A 27,636-nucleotide genomic window follows, 5' to 3' on the forward strand; every position below is an offset into this window, starting at 1 on the left:
CACTAAAACCAAACTTGTCTAGAACCGAGGACATATATTGCCAGTTCAGTCTATCAAATGCCTTCTCTGCATCTAAAGAGAGCAGGAGAAGGCCAGTGTTAGAGGGAACGATATCAGTCAAGTCAAAAACCCTACGGGTTGTGTCAGATGCCTGTCTACCAGGCACAAACCCAACTTGGTCGTAGGCAATGAGAGATGGCAGAAAGACATTTAAACGGAAAGCGACAAGTTTGGCAAAAATTTTAATATCGCCGTTCAATAGTGCAATGGGCCTATAATTTTGACAATGCGCTGGGTTTTTACCTGGCTTGGGTATAGTGATAATCTGAGCCTCCAGCATTTCTGTAGGGAAAGCACCAAGAGAGGAGATTGAATTTTACAAGGACGTCAGGGTGGGCGATAGTTGATCACAGAGAGAAACATAAAATTCATTTATGAAGCCATCTGGACCGGGGGCTTTATTATGTGGGAGTGATTTCATTACTTGAATTACCTCGGAGGGGGTCCCTGGGGCATTTAGTGTCTCGAGCTGTTCCGCAGAAAGGGAGGGGAGTTTGATGTCGGCTAGGAAGGATTGTATAGAATCAGGAGTGGGTTGAAAAGTAAGGGGATCAGAAGAAAGGTTGTACAGCTTGGTATAATATCTAGCGAATTGATTCGCTATGTCATATGGATTGGACACTTTACCACCCTGAGGAGAAATCAGATGTGTAATCCTATTACGAGCCTGGAGAGCACAGAGCTTGCGAGCCAGCATTTTTCCCGGTCTATTACCAGTCAGGTAAAATTTCTGTCTCAACCTATTTAAAGCAAACTGGGTCCGTCTCATAAGGAGTTTCTGAAGTTGGCCTCGGATATCCTTTAATTCCCTATGTAGGGCCCTAGAGGGGTGGAGCTTATTCCTATCTTCTACCTCCTTAAGTTTAGATTCCAAGTCTTGTTGTTGTTGGATAGCTTGTCGTTTGAGTCTAGCACCAGCTTGGATCGCAGTGCCTCGCACAACTGCCTTAAGGGCACACCAGAAAGTCGTGACAGAAGTATCTGAGGGGGAATTTAGTTTCCATATAGAGGGAGATGCAATCATCAATCGCTTTTTTAGATATAGGGTCCGACAGCAGGTGGGCAGATAGGCGCCACGGCCGAGGGGGGGTAAATTGGTGGCAAATATTCCAAGACCATAGGAGAGGAGCATGATCGGACCAGGAAATAGGCAGAACATCCACCTGTGCTGAGTGCTGCAAAGTCCACTTATCGCAAAGAATAAGATCTATGCGAGAGTAGGAATTGTGCACTGGAGAGAAATGCGTATAACCTCTTGAAGTTGGGTTCTGAACTCTCCACAAGTCATACAGGTCATATTCTGCCAGCAAATTACGGAAGGGTAGTGACGGGCCAGCCGGAGCCACAGACATCTGGGAAGAAGACCGAGTAGATCTATCTAATTTAGGATCAAGCACTAAATTATAGTCGCCCAACATAAGCAGGGCACCCTGACGAACCCTCGCAATAGTCGAGCAAACTTTTCTAAGGAAGGGGACTTGGTTAGAATTGGGAGCGTAGAGAGATACAATCGTAACCATCTTATCCTCCAATTTTCCAACTAGAATGAGGAAACGTCCATTCTTGTCAGCTATCTGGGACAGCAGTTCAAACGAAACAGAGCTCCGAAAAAGAACAGCCACTCCATTGCGCTTGAAGGGGCCATTTGCAAAAAAGCCAACTGGGTATCTCCGGTCTCTCAGAGCCGGGGTACCCGCTGACGAAAAATGCGTTTCCTGCAAGGCAACTATGTCAGCTCTGTGTTTATGAAAAGTTGTCAAGGCTAGCCTGCGTTTATTGGGGGAGTTCAACCCTTCAACATTCAATGAATATATTCGTACAATTTAAAATATAGAAAAAGCAAAAACAGTTGACATCCCAAATTGGGGGGACAAACTAGGGAAAAAAGAGGAAAGGACAGGCAGGAAAAACCAAAAGGGCCCATTATATCGGGACCGCATTGCTACTGCAGGGGAAAGGTATGGGGAGGTGGCGGTAGTATCACCACCCGGGGTACAAAAGGCACATGTATACCTGGAGCAATAACGTATAGCCAAACTACAAGTACCAATAAGGGTACCAACAAGCACATCAACAAATAATGTAAGTGACTAGTGAGATACCCTCATGTGTACAGTAAGAAGAAAAAGAAAGATAAAAGAGATAGAATCAGAGGAAAATGCAGGTACACATAGTAATATAAACAGCAAATGAAGGAACCAAAAGCATACACATATATAACATATAAACTCACGTATCCGGTATGCATTATAAGGGGGATGGAGTCCCCAACCAATCATGAAGATCAACCAGGAACTACATTAATTGGAACATTGAATACTCAGTCAGGTCGCAGACCACTCATGGGTAAGTGGCAGGCGAGGTTTCAATGTAGAGGGCACTTTGAACGAAACATCCCAGTCATTAAGCAGCTTAACCCCAGCGTCCAGAGTGGCAACTACGTAGGAGGAATTCTCATGGGAAATCACCAATTTCACTGGGAAGCCCCATCTGTATCTAATGTCATGAGAACGTAGTGCCTCCGTGATAGGAGCCAGAGCTCTACGTTTAGAGATGGTCAGTGCTGAGAAGTCAGGAAATATTTGTATGCCTCCAAGCGTATCCGAATCAGACGCAGATCTGGCAGCTTGCATTATCCGTTCCTTGGTCGTGAAGAAGTGAACACGGAGGAGGGTATCCCGAGTGTAGGAGGTGGAAACCGACCGTGGTTTCGGAAGCCGATGAATGCGATCGATGAGAAGGTCTCTGTCGTCCGCCCCAGGTAGCGGTTTGCGGAAGAGGGACATAGCATAGTCCAGAAGTTCCGAATTGGCCACAGAGTCTGGGATACCTCGGATTTTAATATTATTTCTCCGCGACCTGTCCTCTATATCCGCCAGTTTGTCTTTATACGTCTCCATCTCAGCTTGTTGTCGGTCATGGGCCGAAATAAGGTCATTATGAGAGGACACCAGGTTGGCTCGATGGGATGGAGCTCCCGGAAGGAGACGAGGAGATACAAGCCCCTTTTTGATTAGAGAGAGCCACCGGGGGCGGGAGTGCGTCCTTAGTTTTTTTTGGGGGGCATCGTTAGAGGGCTGCAGTAGAAGGAGTAGACGAGTGAAGCTGGAAGGCCAATGCGTCACAGGCCCTGGAGGCAGAGTAGTATGCTGGTTCCAAACAGAAGCTACTATGTATGCATGAGGACCCCAGGTGGAGGCGTAGAGAGGACATAGCACATCACATCCCTATTCAAACTTTATTACATGCAGAGAGATCTTTGCAGGGTTGGGGAGAAACGACAAATATGAGAGAGGCACAACAAATCCCAGCAAGGGGGTACTCACAGATCCAGTACTGGGGATTCCAGCAGGAATTGGCAGCACTACCACATAATGGAATATACACCCCAAGGGAGATGTAGTAGAAAAAGCTGGAGGAGAGCCCCAGGCAGATATCACTGGTCCTGGTTTAGCTCAGAGTTCAGTTTCAGCCTCAGAAGGACACAGAGCTGCAGAGATGCACAGACTGAAGAATCCAAAATGGGCGCTGGCTGTGAATGTCTCCTTCCCAGCTGGAGACAGAGGTGGATCCCAGGCACACAGGAGTAAAAGCACAAGGGCCCACGGGTCCTCGGCCTCTGGGAGCCTCCAGAGACCCCCCAGGAGCCTGCAGGGAGAGGTGAAAGCCGTCCGGGGGAGCCACGTCCCGTTTTGCCGGGTCACGGAAGTCCGGCCCGGGTAGGCTTGAAAATTTAGTCCCCGGCTTCTGGGCAGAAGGTAGGCCGCAATCTGCAGGAGCCTCCAGGAGTGCTCCCCGATTCCGCGGACCTCACCAACCGGCCAGCACACAGCAGCAGGAGTGGGGGAGAGGGCACCAGGCTGAAAGGAGAAGAGATGGATGTGCAGGGAGCGAGAGAAGTGCCAGAAATCCTGCAGCTCTGCTGAGACACTTCCACTCACAGCAGCAGCTAGGCCACGCCCCTGGGAGGTATGTTTTAATACAGAAAGAGATGAGGGATTGTTAAATGGAGGGACATGGCTTGTTCCCTATGGTATATTACATCTTCCACTATATGGAATTGTTGATATGCGGACTTTTAAAAAATGCTGATAAGTATGGCAGAACTGCAAAGAGTTTTTTATTTTTCCTGTACTGAATTTTACATATCTTAATGTGTTCAGTTTTATTAGGGCTCCTTCAAATGTTGAGCAATTTCCCTATGTGACCTTTTGGACCAAAAGAGTCTTTGCAGCACTGACATAGAGCAATCTTCAAGCAGCTTCTGCCAGGAAAGAAAGCAAGAAGGTGAGGCGGGCATCAGAAGAACGGGAAGGGCTGTGTTAAAGGAAAAATTAGAAAAATAAAGTTATAGAAACTCGCTCATATAGACATTTCAGTCTTTTTGTATACCCTTTTGGTTTAAATTCTGTATGGGATGTAAAGCTAAACCATCCCTGTACTGTACATAACAGATAATACGGTCTCACAGGGCTCATGACTCTATAGGTGTGGTATGTAAGGTCGACAGTAAGTAGGTTGACCGTGTTTGGGTCGACCACTATTGGTCGACAGTAAGTAAGTCGACAGGGATGCTAGGTCGACAGGGTCTTTAGGTCGACAGGTCCAAAGGTCGAGTTTTTTATGTTTTTTTTGTGTCGTCGTTTTCTCTTTACAGTGACCGGGAACCCCAATTAGTGCATCGTGTCCCCTCGCATGGCTCGCTTCGCTCGCAGGTTACCGTTCCCAATTTTAGTCCACATGGATCGTAAAGTATGAAAAAGTTCAAAAAAAGAAAAAAAATGTGAAAAGCTCATGTCGACATTTTGACCTGTCGACCTAGAACATGTCGGCCTAAAGACCCTGTCGACCTAGAAATCCTGTCAACCTACTTACTGTTGACCAATAGTGGGCGACCAAAACATTGTCGACCTAAAAACCGGATCCTGACTCTATACCTTAGGCAGGACCATAGGCATGCGCACGGGGGGTGCCGACACACGCCTCCACACAGTCAGTGCAGCCCCCTCCCTCCTCCTTTCCTGCTGCATGTGATGTAACCAGCAGCGCACGGAGACCGGGTGACTGAGCAGGCTGCAGGAGAGCGTAGAGGAGGAGATCCTTCCTGCTCCCAGCCATAGAGAGAGGAGAGGTCCATCTGTGAGGTGCGCCGCGGCCGACCGAAGCAGGCAGCAGGGCGGAGACTCACTGAAGCTATTAGCCTGTCAGTAAGTATCTCGGCTGCCAGATGCTTTTAAAGTGTGTGCGGCTGCGGCAGAGGGGGGGGGGGGGAGACTAAGGGGGGCAATCCGGCTTGTTTGTGGGGGATGTGCCTGCCAGTGTTGGCCTCACATCCAGCAGCAGCAATGTCTGGCAGGCACCCATAAACACTGATTGCCGGCCTCCTCAGTACTGCTGGAGGTGAGGCCAACAATCAGCGTGTGTGGGGGAAGGGGGGGTATATACATATTTATTAAATATATAGAGAGAGACAGCATAAAGGGGCACTCACCAGAGTTTTGCACGTAAAAAGCATTGATTTTTAATTTATACTTATCAAGGTGATTTCACAAAGAGAGAGTTCTTTCAACGTTTCGATCCCTCAGGATCATCGTCAGGAAAATACAGCAAAGGCAGCATGTACAAGAAGTTGCATCTGTTCATATACACCAGTATCTAGTGTGTGTGTGTGTGTATGTGTGTGTATATATATATATATATATATATATATATATATATATATATATATATATATATATATATATATATATATATATATATATAAATAAAAAACACACTGTTTTTTGGCCGGAATTCACTGCAGTCAATAGAAGTACCTGGGTGCCCTCAGCATAAATAAGCCATGTATATAATCTAGTGATGAGCGGGTTCGGTTCCTCGGAAACCGAACCCCCCCCAAACTTCACCATTTTTACACGGGTCCGAGCCATACTCTGATTCTCCCGTATGGCTCGGTTAACCCAAGCGCGCCCGAACGTCATCATCCCGCTGTCGGATTCTCGTGAGATTCGGATTCTATATAAGCAGCCGCGCGTCGCCGCCATTTTCACTCGTGCATTGGAAATGTTAGGGAGAGGACGTGGTTGGCGTCCTCTCCGTTTATTGTTGATTGTGCTTATTGCTTAATTGTTGGGACTGGGGAGCAGCTGTATAATATAGGAGGAGTACAGTGCAGAGTTTTGCTGATCAGTGACCACCAGTTTTATCCGTTCTCTGCCTGAAAAAAACGCTCCTTATCTGTGCTCACACTGCTTAATTGTGGGGACTGGGGAGCAGCTGTATTATATAGCAGGAGTACAGTGCAGAGTTTTGCTGACGGTGACCACCAGTATACGTTGTCTGCCTGAAAAACACTACATATCTGTGCTCAGTGTGCTGCTTTATTGTGGGGACTGGGGACCACCAGTATAATATATATAGGAGGAGTACAGTGCAGAGTTTTGCTGACCAGTGACCACCAGTATACGTTGTCTGCCTGAAAAACACTCCATATCTGTGCTGCATTGTAGACAGTATATAGTAGGAGTACAGTGCATAATTTTGCTGACCACCAGTATATAATATATAGGAGTACGGTACAGTAGGCCACTGCTGTACCTACCTCTGTGTCGTCAAGTATACTATCCATCCATACCTATGGTGCATTTCAGTTGTGCGCAGTATATGTAGTAGTATGCCATTGCTATTGATACTGGCATATAATTCCACACATTAAAAAATGGAGAACAAAAATGTGGAGGTTAAAATAGGGAAAGATCAAGATCCACTTCCAGCTCGTGCTGAAGCTGCTGCCACTAGTCATGGCCGAGACGATGAAATGCCATCAACGTCGTCTGCCAAGGCCGATGCACAATGTCATAGTAGAGAGCATGTAAAATCCCAAAAAATAAAGCTCAGTAAAATGACCCAAAAATCTAAATCAAAATCGTCTGAGGAGAAGCGTAAACTTGCCAATGTGCCATTTACGACACGGAGTGGCAAGGAACGGCTGAGGCCCTGGCCTATGTTCAAGGCTAGTGGTTCAGCTTCACCTGAGGATGGAAGCACTCATCCTCCTGCTAGAAAACTTAAAAGAGTTAAGATGGCAAAAGCACAGTAAAGAACTGTGCGTTCTTCTAAATCACAAATCCCCAAGGAGAGTCCAATTGTGTCGGTTGCGTTGCCTGACCTTCCCAACACTGGACGTGAAGAGCATGCGCCTTCCACCATTTGCATGCCCCCTGGAAGTGCTGGAAGGAGCACCCACAGTCCAGTTCCTGATAGTCAAATTGAAGATGTCACTGTTTGAAGTACCCCAGGATGAGGATATGGGTGTTGCTGGCGCTGGGGAGGAAATTGACAAGGAGGATTCTGATGGTGAGGTGGTTTGTTTAAGTCAGGCACCCGGGGAGACACCTGTTGTCCGTGGGATGAATATGGCCATTGACATGCCTGGTCAAAATACCAAAAAAATCAGCTCTTCGGTGTGGAATTATTTCAACACAAATGCGGACAACAGGTGTCAAGCCGTGTCTTGCCTTTGTCAAGCTGTAATAAGTAGGGGTAAGGACGTTAACCACCTAGGAACATCCTCCCTTATACGTCACCTGGAGCGCATTCATCATAAGTCAGTGACAAGTTCAAAAACTTTGGATGACAGCGGAAGCAGTCCACTGACCACTAAATCCCTTCCTCTTGTAACCAAGCTCCTGCAAACCACACCACCAACTCCCTCAGTGTCAATGTCCACCTTACACGGGAAAGCCAATAGTCCTGCAGGCCATGTCACGGTAAAGTCTGACGAGTCCTCTCCTGCCTGGGATTCCTCCGATGCATCCTTGAGTGTAACCCCTACTGCTGCTGGCGCTGCTGTTGTTGCTGCTGGGAGTCGGTCGTCATCCCAGAGGGGCAGTCGGAAGACCACTTGTACTACTTCCAGTAAGCAATTGACTGTCCAACAGTCCTTTGCGAGGAAGATGAAATATCACAGCAGTCATCCTGCTGCAAAGCAGATAACTCAGGCCTTGGCAGCCTGGGCGGTGAGAAACGTGTGTCCGGTATCCACCGTCAATTCACAGGCAACTAGAGACTTGATTGAGGTACTGTGTCCCCGGTACCAAATACCATCTAGGTTCCATTTCTCTAGGCAGGCGATACCGAAAATGTACACAGACCTCAGAAAAAGAGTCACCAGTGTCCTAAAAAATGCAGTTGTACCCAATGTCCACTTAACCACAGACATGTGGACAAGTGGAGCAGGGCGGACTCAGGACTATATGACTGTGACAGCCCACTGGGTAGATGTATTGCCTCCCGCAGCAAGAACAGCAGCGGCGGCACCAGTAGCAGCATCTCGCAAATGCCAACTCGTTCCTAGGCAGGCTACGCTTTGTATCACCGCTTTCCAGAAGAGGCACACAGCTGACAACCTCTTACGGAAACTGAGGAAGATCATCGCAGAATGGCTTACCCCAATTGGACTCTCCTGGGGATTTGTGACATCGGACAATGCCAGCAATATTGTGCGTGCATTACATCTGGGCAAATTCCAGCACGTCCCATGTTTTGCACATACATTGAATTTGGTGGTGCAGAATTATTTAAAAAAACGACAGGGGCCTGCAAGAGATGCTGTTGGTGGCCAGAAGAATTGCGGGCCACTTTCGGCATTCAGCCACTGAGTGCCAAAGACTGGAGCACTACCAAACATTCCTGAACCTGCCCTGCCATCATCTGAAGCAAGAGGTGGTAACGAGGTGGAATTCAACCCTCTATATGCTTCAGAGGATGGAGGAGCAGCAAAAGGCCATTCAAGCCTATACATCTGCCCACGATATAGGCAAAGGAGGGGGAATGCACCTGACTCAAGCGCAGTGGAGAATGATTTCAACGTTGTGCAAGGTTCTGCAACCCTTTGAACTTGCCACACGTGAAGTCCGTTCAGACACTGCCAGCCTGAGTCAGGTCATTCCCCTCATCAGGCTTTTGCAGAAGAAGCTGGAGACATTGAAGGAGGAGCTAAAACAGAGCGATTCCGCTAGGCATGTGGGACTTGTGGATGGAGCCCTTAATTCGCTTAACCAGGATTCACGGGTGGTCAATCTGTTGAAATCAGAGCACTACATTTTGGCCACCGTGCTCGATCCTAGATTTAAAACCTATGTTGTATCTCTCTTTCCGGCAGACACAAGTCTGCAGAGGTTCAAAGACCTGCTGGTGAGAAAATTGTCAAGTCAAGTGGAACGTGACCCGTCAACATCTCCTCCTTCACATTCTCCCGCAACTGGGGGTGCGAGGAAAAGGCTAAGAATTCCGAGCCCACCCGCTGGCGGTGATGCAGGGCAGTCTGGATCGAGTGCTGACATCTGGTCCGGACTGAAGGACCTGTCAACGATTACTGACATGTCGTCTACTATCACTGCATATGATTCTCTCACCATTGAAAGAATGGTGGAGGATTATATGAGTGACCGCATCCAAGTAGGCACGTCAGACAGTCCGTACGTATACTGGCAGGAAAAAGAGGCAATTTGGAGGCCCTTGCACAAACTGGCTTTATTCTACCTAAGTTGCCCTCCCTCCAGTGTGTACTCCGAAAGAGTGTTTAGTGCAGCCGCTCACCTTGTCAGCAATCGGCGTACGAGGTTACTTCCAGAAAATGTGGAGAAGATGATGTTTATCAAAATGAATTATAATCCATTCCTCCGTGGAGACATTCACCAGCAGCAATTGCCTCCAGAAAGTACACAGGGACCTGAGATGGTGGATTCCAGTGGGGACGAATTAATAATCTGTGAGGAGGGTGATGTACACAGTGAAAGGGGTGAGGAATCGGAGGATGATCATGAGGTGGACATCTTGCCTCTGTAGAGCCAGTTTGTGCAAGGAGAGATTGATTGCTTATTTTTTTGGTGGGGGCCCAAACCAACCAGTCATTTCAGTCACAGCTGTGTGGCAGACCCTGTCGCTGAAATGATGGGTTCGTTAAAGTGTGCATGTCCTGTTTATACAACATAAGGGTGGGTGGGAGGGCCCAAGGACAATTCCATCTTGCCCCTCTTTTTTTCTTTTCTTTTTCTTTGCATCATATGCTGTTTGGGGACAATTTTTTTGAAGTGCCATCCTGCCTGACACTGCAGTGCCACTCCTAGATGGGCCAGGTGTTTGTGTCGGCCACTTGTGTCGCTTAGCTTAGTCACACAGCGACCTTGGTGCACCTCTTTTTTTCTTTGCATCATGTGCTGTTTGGGGACAATTTTTTTGAAGTGCCATCCTGCCTGACACTGCAGTGCCACTCCTAGATGGGCCAGGTGTTTGTGTCGGCCACTTGGGTCGCTTAGCTTAGCCATCCAGCGACCTCGGTGCAAATTTTAGGACTAAAAATAATAGTGTGAGGTGTTCAGAATAGACTGAAAATGAGTGGAAATTATGGTTATTGAGGTTAATAATACTATGGGATCAAAATGACCCCCAAATTCTATGATTTAAGCTGTTTTTGAGGGTTTTTTGTAAAAAAAATAAAAACCGAATCCAAAACACACCCGAATCCGACAAAAAATTTTCAGAGAGGTTTTGGCAAAACGCGTCCGAATCCAAAACACGGCCGCGGAACCGAATCCAAAACCAAAACAGAAAACCCGACGTCCGGTGCACATCACTAATATAATCCAAGAAAGTCAGCGGCACTCCAGGATTTGTAAGGTGCATAAATGCATACCTCCCAACTGTCCCAATTTTTTGCAGGACAGTCCCGTTTTTTTTGGGTCTGTCCTGCTGTCCCTCCCGCGGGACGCAGTGTCCCACGGTGGGGGTGGGGCAGTTGGGAGGTTCTCTATCACTCCCTGCTTTGCTCAGTGCAGAGCAGAGCAGCGGTGAAAATTGGAGGCGTGGCTGGCGATTGTGCCTATCACGCGAAGCCACGCTCCCTTTTCAATAGTCCACGTGCTGTTTTCGGCACCCTCCCTCTATCTCCCCACCATTCCTGTCACTCTCTCCATGCCTCCCACTCTCTCCATGCCCCTCTCTTCTCATGCCGCCCCGCTCTGTCCCAATGCCTCGCTTGCTCTTCATGCCTCTCTCCTTGTGTTCCCCCCCCCCTCCATGCCTCTCTCTCTCCAAGATAGATAGATAGATATATATATATATATATATATATATTTCTCTATCGTCCTAAGTGGATGCTGGGGTTCCTGAAAGGACCATGGGGAATAGCGGCTCCGCAGGAGACAGGGCACAAAAAAGTAAAGCTTTACTAGGTCAGGTGGTGTGCACTGGCTCCTCCCCCCATGACCCTCCTCCAGACTCCAGTTAGATTTTGTGCCCGAACGAGAAGGGTGCAATCTAGGTGGCTCTCCTAAAGAGCTGCTTAGAGAAAGTTTAGTTTAGGTTTTTTTCTTTACAGTGAGTCCTGCTGGCAACAGGATCACTGCAACGTGGGACTTAGGGGGAAAGTAGTAAACTCACCTGCATGCAGAGTGGATTTGCTGCTTGGCTACTGGACACCATTAGCTCCAGAGGGATCGAACACAGGCCCAGCCGTGGAGTCCGGTCCCGGAGCCGCGCCGCCGACCCCCTTGCAGATGCTGAAGCGTGAAGAGGTCCGGAAACCGGCGGCTGAAGACTCCTCAGTCTTCATAAGGTAGCGCACAGCACTGCAGCTGTGCGCCATTTTCCTCTCAGCACACTTCACTGGGCAGTCACTGAGGGTGCAGAGCGCTGGGGGGGGGCGCTCTGAGAGGCAAATATAAACCTTATACAAGGCTAAAAATACCTCACATATAGCCCATAGGGGCTATATGGAGATATTTAACCCCTGCCTGACTGGAAAAATAGCGGGAGAAGAACCCGCCGAAAAAGGGGCGGGGCCTATCTCCTCAGCACACGGCGCCATTTTCTGTCACAGCTTCGCTGGTCAGAACGGCTCCCAGGTCTCTCCCCTGCACTGCACTACAGAAACAGGGTAAAACAGAGAGGGGGGGCACATTAATGGCTATATATATATATATATATTAAAGCAGCTATAAGGGAGCACTTAATATAAGGATATCCCTTGTATATATAGCGCTTTGTGGTGTGTGCTGGCAGACTCTCCCTCTGTCTCCCCAAAAGGGCTAGTGGGTCCTGTCTTCATTAGAGCATTCCCTGTGAGTTTGCGGTGTGTGTCGGTACGTGGTGTCGACATGTATGAGGACGATATTGGTGTGGAGGCGGAGCAATTGCCAAATATGCAGATGTCACCCCCCAGGGGGTCGACACCAGAATGGATGCCTTTATTTGTGGAATTACGTGACAGACCCAGACACAGGCACTGATTCCAGTGACGACGGTAGAAATTCAAACGTATTTTCCAGTAGGGCCACACGTTATATGATTTTGGCAATGAAGGAGACGTTACATTTAGCTGATACTACAGATACCGTAAAACAGGGTATTATGTATGGTGTGAAAAAACTACAAACAGTTTTTCCTGAATCAGAAGAATTAAATGACGTGTGTGATGAAGCGTGGGTTGCTCCTGATAAAAAGTTGATAATTTCAAAAAAGTTATTGGCATTATACCCTTTCCCGCCAGAGGTTAGGGCGCGCTGGGAAACACCCCCTAAGGTGGACAAGGCGCTCACACGCTTATCCAAACAAGTGGCGTTACCCTCTCCTGAGACGGCCGCACTTAAGGATCCATCAGATAGAAAGATGGAAGTTATTCAAAAGAATATATACACACATGCAGGTGTTATACTACGACCAGCTATAGCAACTGCCTGGATGTGCAGTGCTGGAGTAGTTTGGTCAGAATCCCTGATTGAAAATATTGATACCCTAGATAGGGACAATGTTTTACTGTCGTTAGAACAAATAAAGGATGCATTTATCTATATGCGTGATGCACAGAGGGATATTTGCACACTGGCATCTCGGGTGAGTGCTATGTCCATTTCAGCCAGAAGAGCCTTATGGACACGACAGTGGACAGGCGATGCGGATTCAAAACGTCACATGGAGGTTTTGCCGTATAAAGGGGAGGAGTTATTTGGAGTTGGTCTATCAGACTTGGTGGCCACGGCTACTGCCGGGAAATCCACTTTTTTACCTCAAGTCACTCCCCAACAGAGAAAGGCACCGACCTTTCAACCGCAGCCTTTTCGCTCCTACAAAAATAAGAGAGCAAAGGGCTTGTCGTACCTGCCACGAGGCAGAGGAAGAGGGAAGAGACACCAACAGGCAGCTCCTTCCCAGGAACAGAAGCCCTCCCCGGCTCCTGCAAAAACCTCAGCATGACGCTGGGGCCTCTCAAGCGGACTCGGGGACAGTGGGGGGCCGTCTCAAAAATTACAGCGCGCAGTGGGCTCACTCGCAGGTAGACCCCTGGATCCTGCAGATAATATCTCAGGGGTACAGGTTGGAATTAGAGACGGATCCTCCTCATCGTTTCCTGAAGTCTGCCTTACCAACCGTCTCTTCCGAAAGGGAGAGGGTGTTGGAAGCCATTCACAAGCTGTACGCTCAGCAGGTGATAGTCAAAGTACCCCTATTACAACAAGGAAAGGGGTATTATTCCACTCTATTTGTGGTACCGAAGCCGGATGGCTCGGTAAGGCCTATTCTAAATCTGAAGTCCTTGAACCTCTACATAAAAAAGTTCAAGTTCAAGATGGAGTCACTCAGAGCAGTGATAGCGAACCTGGAAGAAGGGGACTTTATGGTATCCTTGGACATCAAGGATGCGTATCTACACGTTCCGATTTACCCCGCACACCAGGGGTACCTCAGGTTCATTGTTCAAAACTGTCACTATCAGTTTCAGACGCTGCCGTTCGGATTGTCCACGGCGCCTCGGGTCTTTACCAAGGTAATGGCCGAGATGATGATTCTTCTTCGAAGAAAAGGCGTATTAGTTATCCCATACTTGGACGATCTCCTAATAAGGGCAAGGTCCAGAGAACAGCTGGAGACAGCTTTAGCACTATCTCAAGAGGTGCTAAGACAACACGGGTGGATTCTGAATATTCCAAAATCCCATTTAATCCCGACAACTCGTCTGCTGTTCCTAGGAATGATTCTGGACACGGTTCAGAAAAAGGTTTTCCTTCCAGAGGAAAAAGCCAAGGAGTTATCCGATCTGGTCAGGAACCTCCTAAAACCAGGAAAAGTGTCAGTACATCAATGCACAAGAGTCCTGGGAAAAATGGTGGCTTCTTACGAAGCAATTCCATTCGGCAGATTCCATGCAAGAATATTCCAAAGGGATCTGTTGGACAAATGGTCAGGGTCGCATCTGCAGATGCACCTGCGAATAACCCTGTCACCAAAGACAAGGGTGTCACTTCTGTGGTGGTTGCAGAAGGCTCACCTATTAGAAGGCCGCAGATTCGGCATTCAGGATTGGATCCTGGTGACCACGGACGCCAGCCTGAGAGGCTGGGGAGCAGTCACACAAGGAAGAAACTTCCAGGGAGTATGGACGAGTCTGGAAAAGTCTCTTCACATAAACATTCTGGAACTAAGAGCAATCTACAATGCTCTAAGCCAGGCGGAACTTCTCCTGCAAGGAAAGCCGGTGTTGATTCAGTCGGACAACATCACGGCGGTCGCCCATGTAAACAGGCAGGGCGGCACAAGAAGCAGGAGTGCAATGGCAGAAGCTGCCAAGATTCTTCGCTGGGCGGAGAATCACGTGATAGCACTGTCAGCAGTGTTCATCCCGGGCGTGGACAACTGGGAAGCAGACTTCCTCAGCAGACACGATCTTCATCCGGGAGAGTGGGGTCTACATCCAGAAGTCTTCAACATGTTAATAGACCGTTGGGAAAGACAAATTGTAGACATGATGGCGTCTCGCCTCAACAAGAAACTGGACAAATATTGCGCCAGGTCAAGAGATCCACAGGCGATAGCTGTGGACGCACTGGTAACTCCTTGGGTGTACCAGTCAGTGTATGTGTTTCCTCCTCTGCCGCTCATACCAAAGGTATTGAAGATCATACGGCAAAGAAGAGTAAGAACAATACTAGTGGTTCCGGATTGGCCGAGAAGGACTTGGTATCCGGAACTTCAAGAGATGCTCACGGACGAACCGTGGCCTCTACCTCTGAGAAGGGACCTGCTACAGCAGGGTCCCTGTCTTTTTCAAGACTTACCGCGGCTGCGTTTGACGGCATGGCGGTTGAACGCCAGATCCTAAAAGGGAAAGGCATTCCAGAAGAAGTCATTCCTACCTTGATTAAGGCACGGAAGGAAGTCACCGTGAAACATTATCACCGCATTTGGCGAAAATATGTAGCGCGGTGCGAGGATCGGAGGGTTCCGACGGAGGAATTCCAACTGGGTCGTTTCCTACATTTCCTGCAATCAGGATTATCTATGGGTCTCAAATTGGGATCCATTAAGGTTCAAATTTCGGCCCTGTCAATATTCTTCCAAAAAGAATTGGCCTCTGTCCCTGAGGTCCAGACTTTTGTCAAGGGAGTACTGCATATACAGCCTCCTGTGGTGCCTCCGGTGGCACCGTGGGATCTAAATGTAGTTTTAGATTTCCTCAAATCCCATTGGTTTGAACCATTGAAAAAGGTGGATTTGAAATATCTCACATTGAAAGTGACTATGTTACTAGCCCTGGCCTCTGCCAGGAGAGTATCTGAATTGGCGGCTTTATCTTATAAAAGTCCTTATCTAATCTTCCATTCGGATAGGGCAGAACTGCGGACTCGTCCGCATTTTCTCCCTAAAGTGGTATCAGCATTTCATCTGAACCAACCTATTGTGGTGCCTGCGGCCACTAGCGACTTGGAGGACTCCAAGTTGTTGGACGTTGTCAGAGCCTTAAAAATATACATTTCAAGGACGGCTGGAGTCAGAAAATCTGACTCGCTGTTTATATTGTATGCACCCAACAAGTTGGGCGCACCTGCTTCTAAGCAGTCGATTGCTCGTTGGATTTGTAACACAATTCAACTTGCACATTCTGTGGCAGGCCTGCCACAGCCTAAAACTGTAAAAGCCCACTCCACAAGGAAGGTGGGCTCATCTTGGGCGGCTGCCCGAGGGGTCTCGGCATTACAACTCTGCCGAGCAGCTACGTGGTCGGGGGAGAACACGTTTGTAAAATTTTACAAATTTGATACCCTGGCAAAGGAGGACCTGGAGTTCTCTCATTCGGTGCTGCAGAGTCATCCGCACTCTCCCGCCCGTTTGGGAGCTTTGGTATAATCCCCATGGTCCTTTCAGGAACCCCAGCATCCACTTAGGACGATAGAGAAAATAAGAATTTACTTACCGATAATTCTATTTCTCGGAGTCCGTAGTGGATGCTGGGCGCCCATCCCAAGTGCGGATTATCTGCAATACTTGTACATAGTTATTGTTAACTAATTCGGGTTATTGTTAAGGAGCCATCTTTAAGAGGCCCTTTCTGTTATCATACTGTTAACTGGGTTTAGATCACAAGTTGTACGGTGTGATTGGTGTGGCTGGTATGAGTCTTACCCGGGATTCAAAATGCCTCCCTTATTGTGTATGCTCGTCCGGGCACAGTACCTAACTGGAGTCTGGAGGAGGGTCATGGGGGGAGGAGCCAGTGCACACCACCTGACCTAGTAAAGCTTTACTTTTTTGTGCCCTGTCTCCTGCGGAGCCGCTATTCCCCATGGTCCTTTCAGGAACCCCAGCATCCACTACGGACTCCGAGAAATAGAATTATCGGTAAGTAAATTCTTATTATATATATATATATATATATATATATATATTATATTATGTTGCTCACACTGTGTGGCATAATGTGAATTTCAGCTCATACTGTGTGGCGTAATGTAAATTTTGGTTCATACTGTGTGGTGTAATGTGATTTTTGGCTCATACTGTGTGGCGTAATGTGAATTTCGGCTCATACTGTGTGGCGTAATGTGAATTTCAGCTCATACTGTGTGGGGTAATGTGAATTTTGGCTCATACTATGTGGTGTAATGTGATTAAGTCATGTGATTTTACTGAGAGAATGTAAAGTAGTGCTAGACACGCCCCTCCGGCGGTGCACCCCCTAATATAATTAGCTGCGCACGCCTATGGGCAGGACATAACCGAGACATGACCATTCATTAGAGCATTTCATTTAAAATGAAAGGACAGGTTTTCTGGCATTAATCCTGTCTGTCTTTAGTCAATCTCACATTTAAAAGCCTCATTAGTTATCCATTAAGGATAACCCTGAAAGAGATGTATGATTTAAAAATAAATTAAAAAAAAAAGCTAGTGCTCTCGACCATACATTACTAACAACACTGTATTTGTTTCCGCTTTTGTGCAAGATAAATTATCGACTGTTCAATTGATTGCATCCACCAAATCCTGTGTACGGCTGCCTGAGTCCGACATCCCCCTCTGAATTTAGGGCCTAATTCAGACCTGATCGCAGCAGCAAAATTGTTCTCTAAAGGGCAAAACCATGTGCACTGCATGTGGGGCAAATATAACAAGTGCACAGAGTGTTAAGCCCCGTACACACGGGGGAGATATGTGCTGAGTGATCTAGCACAGACCGCTCAGCACACATCTCTCCCCACCGCTCATCACACAGCGCGATGTGTGCTGAGCGAGGAAGGGGGGGGGGGGGGGGGGGGCGCTCACTTCACACAGCAGTGAAGTGAGCAATCTACTAGATTCCGCACACATGCATTACAAATCTAAAGTCAGTGATAGCGACGCTCGGGGCCGCTATCGCTATGGGCATACATACCGTGCTTAATTTCTAAGCAATCTAGCCAGATTGCTTAGAATTTAAGCAAAGATCTCTTATACCCCTTACACACTGCCAATGGCGGATCCCACCCGGGAATTGGAAATGGGTCCTTCCCAGGTGGGATCCAGCATTGGCCACTGCTGCAGGCTGCCCTGACCCGGCAATATGCCGGGCGGGTTGCCATAGCAGCGGGGGGCGGAGGTCATGAGATCATCTCCGCACCGCCTTTCCCTGCTGTAGTAAACGGGTCCCGGGACGCATCAACCCGGGAGACAGTTTACGCAACCACTGACCCGGTATTCAACCCGGGTATAAGACTGCTTTATTCCCGGGTTGAATTGCTGGGTCAGGCGACTTGGATTTCGGCTATGCCCCTTTCACACACCGCACGCTGACCCGTGTCAGCAATATGCCGGGTCGATACCGGGTTATTTGTGCGGTGTGAAAGGGGTATAAGTGTGTACCCGCCTTTAGATTTGGGTGGGGTGTGTTTTAAACTGAAATCTAAATTGCAGTGTAAAAATAAAGCAGTCAGTATTTACCCTGCACAGAAACAATATAACCCACCCAAATCTAACTCTCATTGCACATGTTCTATCTGCCACACCTGCAGTGCACATGGTTTTGCCCATAGGAGAAAAATTTTGCTGCTGCGATCAGGTCTGAATTAGGCCCTTTAATTCAGACTCACAAATGACCATGACTTTGATACGGCATTACATCAAACCCCAAGGGCAAGGCATCTTCCAGTTTAATAGTGCCCAGGTTTTGTTCTATCAACACTTCTCGCTTAGGGGCCGATTGATCGATATTATTACATTTTGCCCCAGCAATAATAATTAATTGCCACAGGAATAAAAAATGATGTTAGCTTGACAATTATCCAGTTTCTCAAACCGGAACATAGGCTACAGTAAGATCCCATCCCCGCATAGAGAAGTTAAGTGACCACTCACTTTACTCTTAGGTATGGATCCAGCATGACTAATGCACATACAGACTTAAGGTTCTGAAGGGTCACTCTTTGAATAAACAAAATGGACCTGTTTTCCTTAGACTACAATGGGCTAATGGCATTTCCCAAGTATTTCAGAGCTTGGTAATTGCCCATTGTCACGTTCCCCAGTGACCGCTATGGGGACTGCTTTTGTGATGGATAGCTGTTGCAGCACCTCATAACAAATGCCCCCTATACTAAAGCAATGTGGCAAGCTTCCGAAAGGGTTTTGTTTTCTGAGGTTTGACTGCAAGGGTATATTATTTACTAAAGGTTAATTTTGACCAATTTTGTGTATTTTCCCTGAGTTTTGGTCGATTTACCTCCCGACATCAGGTGGCTTTAAAGAGGGACTTCATCATGTAGCGCTGAAAACGGGTGTGGTCTATGAAAAAGGGGCTTGACTTTTCAGGTGTGCTGCGATCGCGATCCACGTCTCCCTTTTTCATCATTGAGGGGACATGCCCAGCAGGCATGCCCCCAGTCCTTTGTCTTCTGTGAATAGACGCTGTGCGCATGCACACATCATATATTCACAGAGAAACTCGTGACAGGAGCCTCCCAACTGCCCCCCCCCTTTCCCCCTGCCTACTGCGGGACACTGCTGCCTGCGGGTGGGAGAGCGGGACTGTCCTACGACAATTGGGGGGTATGCTAGAGGCAAAAACCAGCTCACGATCAAAACTGAGCAGCGGGAGTACATCAATGTTTTCTTAAACGACTCAGTGTAAATCAGAGATTTACGAATAGCCTGTAAAATAGACTGAAAATCAAACACAGAATTGAGCAAACAATAGACTAATAAGTGACAGCTGTTTTTCACTTCTACGGCACATTCTATTGCCTAAAACCTTCATTATGATGTCTATAAAAGTAGAGATGACTGACACTATGCCGATGTTTTTGCAATTGAGTGATTATCCGTAAATTGCACTTGTATATGTTTTACACTCTGCATTGCACTTGTATATGGTTTGCACTCCGCATCTGCTCACAGCAGTGGCACACACAGGGTGGGGTTTCTGAGTACCCAGAAACCCCACCCCTCACTAAGGCACCGTGTGATTCACAGTCAGGCACTGTTTGTGATTCACAGTCAGGCACAGTTTGTGGGCATTTATGGGGGAATGGTGGCAAAATACAGGCATGAAGCGGCCATTTTTGGGGTGTGGCGCTAGCTGCTCCTGCAAATCTGTACTCAAACAGCATGGATCTGGGGTCTCTGTTCAAGCTGCCATGCTGCGTGACTGTTGATGTACTTGAGCAGCTGACTATGGGCCTAATTCAAGGTTGATTGCAAAAGCAAAATTTTCCTCTGATGGGCAAAACCATGGGCACTGCAGGGGGGGAGGCAGATATAAAGATATAACATGTGCAGAGAGAGTTAGATTTGGGTGGGGTGTGTTCAAACTGAAATCTAAATTGCAGTGTAAAATTAGAGCTTCCAGTACTTACCCTGCACAGAAACAATATGACCCACCCAAATCTAACCCTCCCTGCACATGTTATATTTGCCCCACCTGCAGTGCACATGGATTTGCCCATTAGAGGAAGATTTAGCTTTTGCAATCAACTTTCAATTAGGCGCAATGACGGCATCCTACTAGCAGCCGTACTTTCCCGCTGCTAATAGGATTGCTATAGGCTCAGGGGGGCACTGCGTGCGATGACGCAGGACCCGTTCTGCACAGACCCAGAGATGTATGCAAACCAGAATTAGAGGAACCCCAGCAGCTTCTTGCATGGAGTATGTTTTGCCCAATATAACATCAGCACGAAGTTGTAGACGATTTTTGGTTGATTTTTTTTACCAGGTTTTCTGTCTATTTGCAGTTGATTTTTGAATGGAACTGACAAAAAACAACTGACTTTAGACTTACAAAATCGGCCAACATTGACTCTGAAACACTATTGATGTTGGATGATTTTTAGATCCATCTAAAATTAATCTTTAGTAAATTTACCCCTAAATCTGGATTAATAATTAGACTGCTTAATGTTTAGCAGAGAACTTAATTTTATTTTTGAAATTCTGAATTAAAGTTGATTTATGTCATGCTGTATCCTTGAAAGCCATGGATAACAGTTTATGGCGTCTGTGGAGGCGATTTCATGTAGAGTAAAGGATTAGACTTTGTAGTACACCAAACATTAAGTCTGGAATAGTACCGATGATGGGTAAGTCTAGCACAATCTCGCCAAGTGTGAGGTAGAGTGTGTTTTATGGAGTCGGCTGGGAACATAATATCACCTGTACAGCAGTTTATGTGCATTTTTCTTTATTTGGACACAAATTGAACTAGAGGTCATCCTGGCAGAAATATTCCCCCAATCGTCGTTGTTTAAGCTATGTCCCATATTTGCCTCCTAGGCAAATTCATGATGGTCTCTTGTGCTAGGGGAAGAGGTCTGTAATTCCTTAATGTTTAACTTATGTAAGTATATTTTTTTTCAAAGCTACGCTACATTCCTCCCTTGTCCCGTTCCAGAAGTAAAATGGTGTGACCGGAATGTTGTATTGCTTCTGTGTCTGTTTCTTTTTCACTGTAATGTTCTTGGTACCACCTTGTGCATTGTGACTATGTATTTACTTTCTGCTTTAATAAAAATTATATTAAAAGAAAAAAATGGTGTGGCCTAGATCCCTTGATAGCTTTAATCTGTTGTGGCGATAAGATTAAGACAAGAGGCTCCCACATAGGAGTCACTGATGTTTATAATTTGCTCTGGCACTAATTACTCCCTCAAAGGCAATTATATTAGGGTTCATATTGCCAGAGGAATGAATACACAACACTGCTCCTCACGCTTAAATCTCTTGGAGTTGCCACCTTTTCAGTGTCGTGTTCAACAAAAGAAGGGTTTCCAGAGTAGGGACCCCACAATCTAGGTTAATAAGCATCTGTTACATTTTATAAGGAAATGTCAATTTAACAATTTTTTATTTGAGGTCTCATTTATAGGAAGTGACGAGTGAACACTTATTACTGGGCTATTTCATACTGCATTTTAATACTTGCAAATATATGTCTTATTAATGTCTAATACCTTAGGACTCCCTGCTGCTATTAAACAGCTAGATTTCTCATGTAGTGGTTATTTAAGTGTCCTCTGGATTTGCAGTGTGAAATTAGCTGGAATTGCAGCCTGCATATTTCTGCTTTAATTACCCATGACCTATTTTACCTTTCATGTGATTAAATATATTAACAGATGTTTCCAGCATTTCACTATTCTAAAAACAAAAATGGAATAAAATTGCCATGTGAGATTTCTGAAGCTATTTTCTGCTCTCCTAGAAATGATGTGTGAAGTAATGCCGACGATAAATGAGGACACCCCTATGAGCCAGAGGGGGTCCCAAAGCAGTGGCTCCGACTCGGACTCTCACTTTGAGCAACTGATGGTGAATATGCTGGATGAGCGCGACCGTCTGCTGGATACATTGCGTGAGACCCAAGAGAGTCTAGGACTGGCCCAGCAGCGATTACAAGATGTCATATACGATAGAGACGCACTCCAACGCCAGCTGAATTCTGCGCTGCCCCAGGTATGCTAATACTTTTGCCATGGTCAGCTACCGCTACATTTCATGTTATATTTTAGTGGTTAGGGTTCACTGCTTTTCATTGTGATTTAGCTGCAAGTCGTCATCTCCAGAGCAAATCTAGTAACAATGTTGCGGTTATAAATACTGGGCAGAATAAAGATTGGACTGCTGTACATGTATGCAATTACTCTGGATTGCCATGGGTTTATATATTTTTATTTTGTATTACTTTGGAGTTCTGGAGCACCTTTTACTGGAAAATTACTATTTTAGTACCAGACTGATTTTGTGGCTTACTTCTACACTTGTACTTCTCTCTGCTGACCTCTGGAATAGTCAAATTGCTTTCTAACAAATATTTAAAATGCCCGCTCTAATATATACTGTGGACGCCTGCGCATCTTATTACCATGTGCTATGAATGTGCGCTAGACATCGCAAAACCCCATATCGAAAACAATACACCCACACATTATCTGAGTTCCAAAGCTCATTGATGTATATATTTGTTATTAAAAGGATATGTATTCAATATATCACAATGTACAGTATATATATATATATATATATATATATATATATATATATATATATATATATATATATATATATATATATATATAATGAAGATAACAGGCGGCACTCCAAGGACTTCAAGATGCAGAAGTCTTAATATATATATATATATATTAAGTCTTCTGCATCTTGAAGTCCTTGGAGTGCCGCCTGTTATCTTCATTATACTGTGGTGTGTTCACATCGGGGCGGGCACCTGGGCCTGTTGCATCTTGTACTGTGAGTGCCGGCTAGAATTTCGGTGTGTGTGTGTGTGTGTATATATATATATATATATATATATATATATATATATATATATATATATATATATATATATATATATATATATATATATATATATATTTACATGGTTACAATTTACACAGGAAGCAGGAATCCATACAGTTACAAGTCAGCGATACAATTGCCATCTCCCTCAATGCTCACTACGCTCCTCCTCCTCCATGCTCAAAGGAGCAGAGTATCGGCAGAAACCCATCTCGTTCAGGACCCAGGGGAAAAAGCACGCTTCTGTGTGTCTCTTCAGCAATGCACTGAGTCTCATGGGGGCGTATACAGATCTCTTGTAACTAGTCTAGGGGAGGGAACTTTCTCATTGGTCAGTTCATATGCAAGCAACGTCCAGCCTTGATGGTGTAATTACAGGAGATAGCCACTGGCTCCAGGCTACAATTATGCTGTCTTCCAGGAAATCCATTGTTCTAATAAGAGTGACTTTAGCTTTCATACATTTAATCATATCTACTTGTTGCAATGAGCTACAACTTAATAACAGGCATCAAATTGATATACACATTAATCTGGTTGCTTTAATACCAAACACGACATGTCCATCTTGCTTCGTTCCAATATTACACATACATGACGTTACTCCATTATATAATTTTAAAACATTATGATGTCTGGCGCTTGATATGTTATAATTATGTGCTGTATGAAATGTGTTGAATCTATCTTTGTGGCATGTCTGTGTAAATGCGTATGTTACCATATATTGCTGTGCTCGCTGCGCGTATTTGCAAGCTTAGCGACTCATAATGTGTGGAATCTGTATGTTCTCTCTATGTAATATTTTTGACTTCGACACCTCACAGGAAATGTTCATCAAGGCACAACCCCTTGTAGAACCCCTTGTATTCCAGCGTTTCTTGAATAAGTGTAGCTTACATTATATAAAGACGTACTGTAGAACACATATTGGCTTAGAGTGGCTAATGTCTACTAAAACCGTCTTGATATTTCTACAGCCCGGCAGTTAACCATACAGAAGAACCAATTTGTTATTTAAGTCAGTGGTTCCCAAACTGTGTGCAAGGCTCTTACAGGGGTGCCCCGGGTTGGTGGTCCAGGAACATATCAAATTATTTATGGTCAAACCAGTGCTAGTGGCTGCCAATCAGAATCACGCCTGTACACCACCATATAACTGACCTTAGGGATGGCAAGTAGGCACAATTTAATATATACTTTTTTTCTTCCAAATTTATCAATAAACTTTTCTCCTAGGGATTTAGGGGGGTGCTACTACTGCTACTAAGGGGAGCCGTCTGTTCATGAGCAAACTTTCATTATGCAATCGCATCCTGGAATGATGCAATCGCAAAATGATTGACATGCGGTCGGTATTCGGGGACGTCGACGCGCCATTGCAGAGGAGTGGAGCAGGAAAGTCAGGAATGTCATGGCCATTTTCGGGGCCACCCAATGACATTGCCTGCGTTTCCTGCAGCTGGAAACATGGCAGCGGTGCGCCTATATATGCAGCCAGGCTGCACAGGCAGGTGTGTACCTCTGTTTTCTGAATCTGCAATGTGATCGCAATACAGGTCGGCACCATACATGCTGGACGGCCTTTCCCTGTGCTAGGCATCCCCCAGTGAGCAAGTTGATCAGTAGCAGTTTTTGCTAATTTAGCAAAAACTGCGATCAACTCTGAATAATGCTCTAAGAGCTTAAAATCTTAAAGGTGCTTTTAGCTGAAAAAAACCCTCTTCCATTGCTTTGTCTTATTTAACAAAGCATTAATGTAACAACATTTGGAATTGTTAGCCTAGTTACCAGTGCTTGCTGCCATCCCCATATTGCTACATATATCAAATTACTCAAGTGGCATCTCTGGATGGCATCACCTACATTTTACATGGGGTTCAGTGCCGCAGGGAAGGCTACCCTGGATCCCTCACCAGGTCCCGTCCCAGCAGAACATAAGCAAGGGAATAATCACCTCCTACTTTCTAATCCTTTCAGAGGAGGAGTGTTTCTCCAAGCAGCCCCTGCATGTTACATAGTGTCAGTAATATATAGTGGGGTATATTTAGCAAGCCAATTTTCACTTAAATCTCCTATATAATTATTTGAATTATATTAACACTGCACTTCACCTCTATGGAAGGAATTCAAGTGTTTTGTTCACTGGCGGCCAGTAGATGGCGTATAATGGAGCAATTCCACTTGCTCCATTTCAGGCGCACACAGCCGTTAGCGCTGACATTACTATTATGATGATCAAATATTTTGACAGGCTTATAAAATATGCCAGTACAGCAGATAAACTCCACCTAGGAGACACAGGAGCATGTGGGTAAGGGAATAGTATGAGCTGACGAGCGCCGGTAAGGGCTTCTCCCCTGAAGAATTTGCTATTGACGAAACACGTTGGGTGATATGCAATTGTTAGTTTAACTGGCTGGCATTAGACCTGACCATATGAGGGCAACAAAAAGTGTTAAGCTTTTTTGCTTTGTAATGGTCACATATATATATATATATATATATATATATATATATATATATATATATATATATATATACACACACACACACACACACACACACACACACACACACACACACACATATCTATGTATGTGTGTGTGTATATATATATATATATATATATACACACACACACACACACATTGTAACAGGGATGCAGGAATGAGGACTCGTAACAGGCAGGTTCACAGGGAAGCAATGTCTTTAGTGGCAGCAGACAATGCACTTTAAAATGCATGGGCCTTGACAAACAGGTGCATTAAATAAACAAACAAGATAAAGTAAATATTACAGCACTAAGGTGCTTAATAATCAGTCTGCTGCAATGACTTGCAATCACAATCTGCTATGCTCCTCTGGCACAGCCGATATCATCAGTCTCTATCTGCCACTAAGGAGACTCCAGCCTACTAACTGAATGCTATTCAGCATCCATGCACAGAAAACTAGGTGTACAAGAGTTTAAAACCGTCCTGTCTCTCAGTGATGAGTTGCTGCTGGATTAGTGCAGCTTGGAAAACCCGGAATTCCAAACCTGCACTGCTAGTGCAGACTGCACAGGTTTTGCTTTGGCCTCCCTTGGATGATAAATACAGATGTGTCCTCTGTTGTTGCTGCAGTCACATTAAATAGCCCTAGTCCTGAATGAGTCTACTAATGTCAAGTGTGTTTGTGTGCTTCTTTTTCTCCCAAAAATGTGCCTTATTAGCATTGCTATGTGAATAAGAAACCCAAAAAGACTACTCTAATTATGATGATATGCGGCAATCCTATATTCTGTGTGCGGCTGTATCTGCATAGGAAACGCTACATTACATAGTCAGTGGTGGCTGTATTCCACTGACACTGTAACGTAGCATTTCGTACACAGCTGCAGTTGTAAACACAGAATATAGGTATGCCACATATCCTTTTAAGCTGCATAATCTGTTTATGCGTCTTATTCACATAGCAATGTAAATAAGACACACTTTTTTTCTGCGTAGCAGCAAAAGGTGAGTAAAAAATGCTAATAAATGCAACAATGTTGGACGAAAGTATTCGAGTCAATATCTCGATTATTGCTAAATAGACCTCCAAGTATTGCTTTGTTATACCACAATAATGAATGATCGTTACTGCTGCCCAATAGTCTCCAATAATAAATAGAACCCTAATTCAAAGCAAGTATATACAAGTATGGAATCTATTTGTTGCGACTTGGAGTTTTGATTATTAAGAAGATTCTCTGTAATACAGGAGCGCCGTGCCTAACATTTCCTCAAGGACATTCAAAAAATCAACACCCTCTTCTCCGCCACTGCTGTAGAATTTTGCTCCTTATGACATGGTTTGGCAGGGACTCCTGTAGGAGGAAGCAGTTTCATATTCCAACAACGAAGCAGAAATAATTTACGTATTAACTTTTATTTTTAGAGATTTCTGTAGAGCATCTTTCTGAATAAAGGATCCCATCCTTATAGACGGATGACTGTGTATAGCAGATTGGTTTGAGATGAATAAGTGTTTATTGCTAGTAAGTGTAATATGTCAGGAAATGAAGTATAACATGTCTAGCCCTGTGCTATGGTAAATTAGGCTAAAGTTGGAAAAAAATATTTAGCTGTAAGCTATATTTTATTTGGAAAGAGCATTTTAATGTTTACGAAGTGAAAGTATTTGTTAATTGCAATGTTTTAAGTTATAACTTTATTGAAACACTATCTGGTGAAAATATAATTATTTGCTTATTGTTATGGACCATTGAATTTCATTCTCTCTATCAAAGGCTGAGAAGACTCCCCAATTTTATTCATACCATGTGATCATATTGTTATTGAGTCTCTCTGTTTGTATTGTACACAATAAATATATAGCACTACAAACAATTTTAGCTGGGTGCATGGACTATACACTGGTGCTCAGTGACGTGCGGTGGGGTCAGGCAGGTGAGGCAGAGCCTTTCCTGTCATACTTACATTTAAA

General features: G+C 45.3%; 1 protein-coding gene across 8 annotated transcripts in view; it reads left to right on the forward strand.

Annotated features, from left to right (window-relative positions):
- The window catches only part of PPFIA2 (PTPRF interacting protein alpha 2), a 656,694-nt gene that overhangs the window by 26,957 nt on the left and 602,101 nt on the right, over window positions 1-27,636 (forward strand). For 7 of the 8 annotated variants that reach the window (XM_063927696.1, XM_063927698.1, XM_063927701.1 and 4 more), the window contains exon 2: window positions 22,067-22,317. In XM_063927696.1, coding sequence (XP_063783766.1) covers window positions 22,069-22,317 — 249 coding nt within the window. In that variant the 5' untranslated portion in view covers window positions 22,067-22,068. Of the gene's footprint in view, window positions 1-22,066; window positions 22,318-27,636 lie in introns of those variants that run through there. The other variant, XM_063927705.1, reaches the window with a different exon arrangement.

The sequence above is a fragment of the Pseudophryne corroboree genome, chromosome 6 (genome assembly GCF_028390025.1).
Source record: "Pseudophryne corroboree isolate aPseCor3 chromosome 6, aPseCor3.hap2, whole genome shotgun sequence".
Classification (NCBI taxonomy): Eukaryota; Metazoa; Chordata; class Amphibia; order Anura; family Myobatrachidae; genus Pseudophryne; species Pseudophryne corroboree.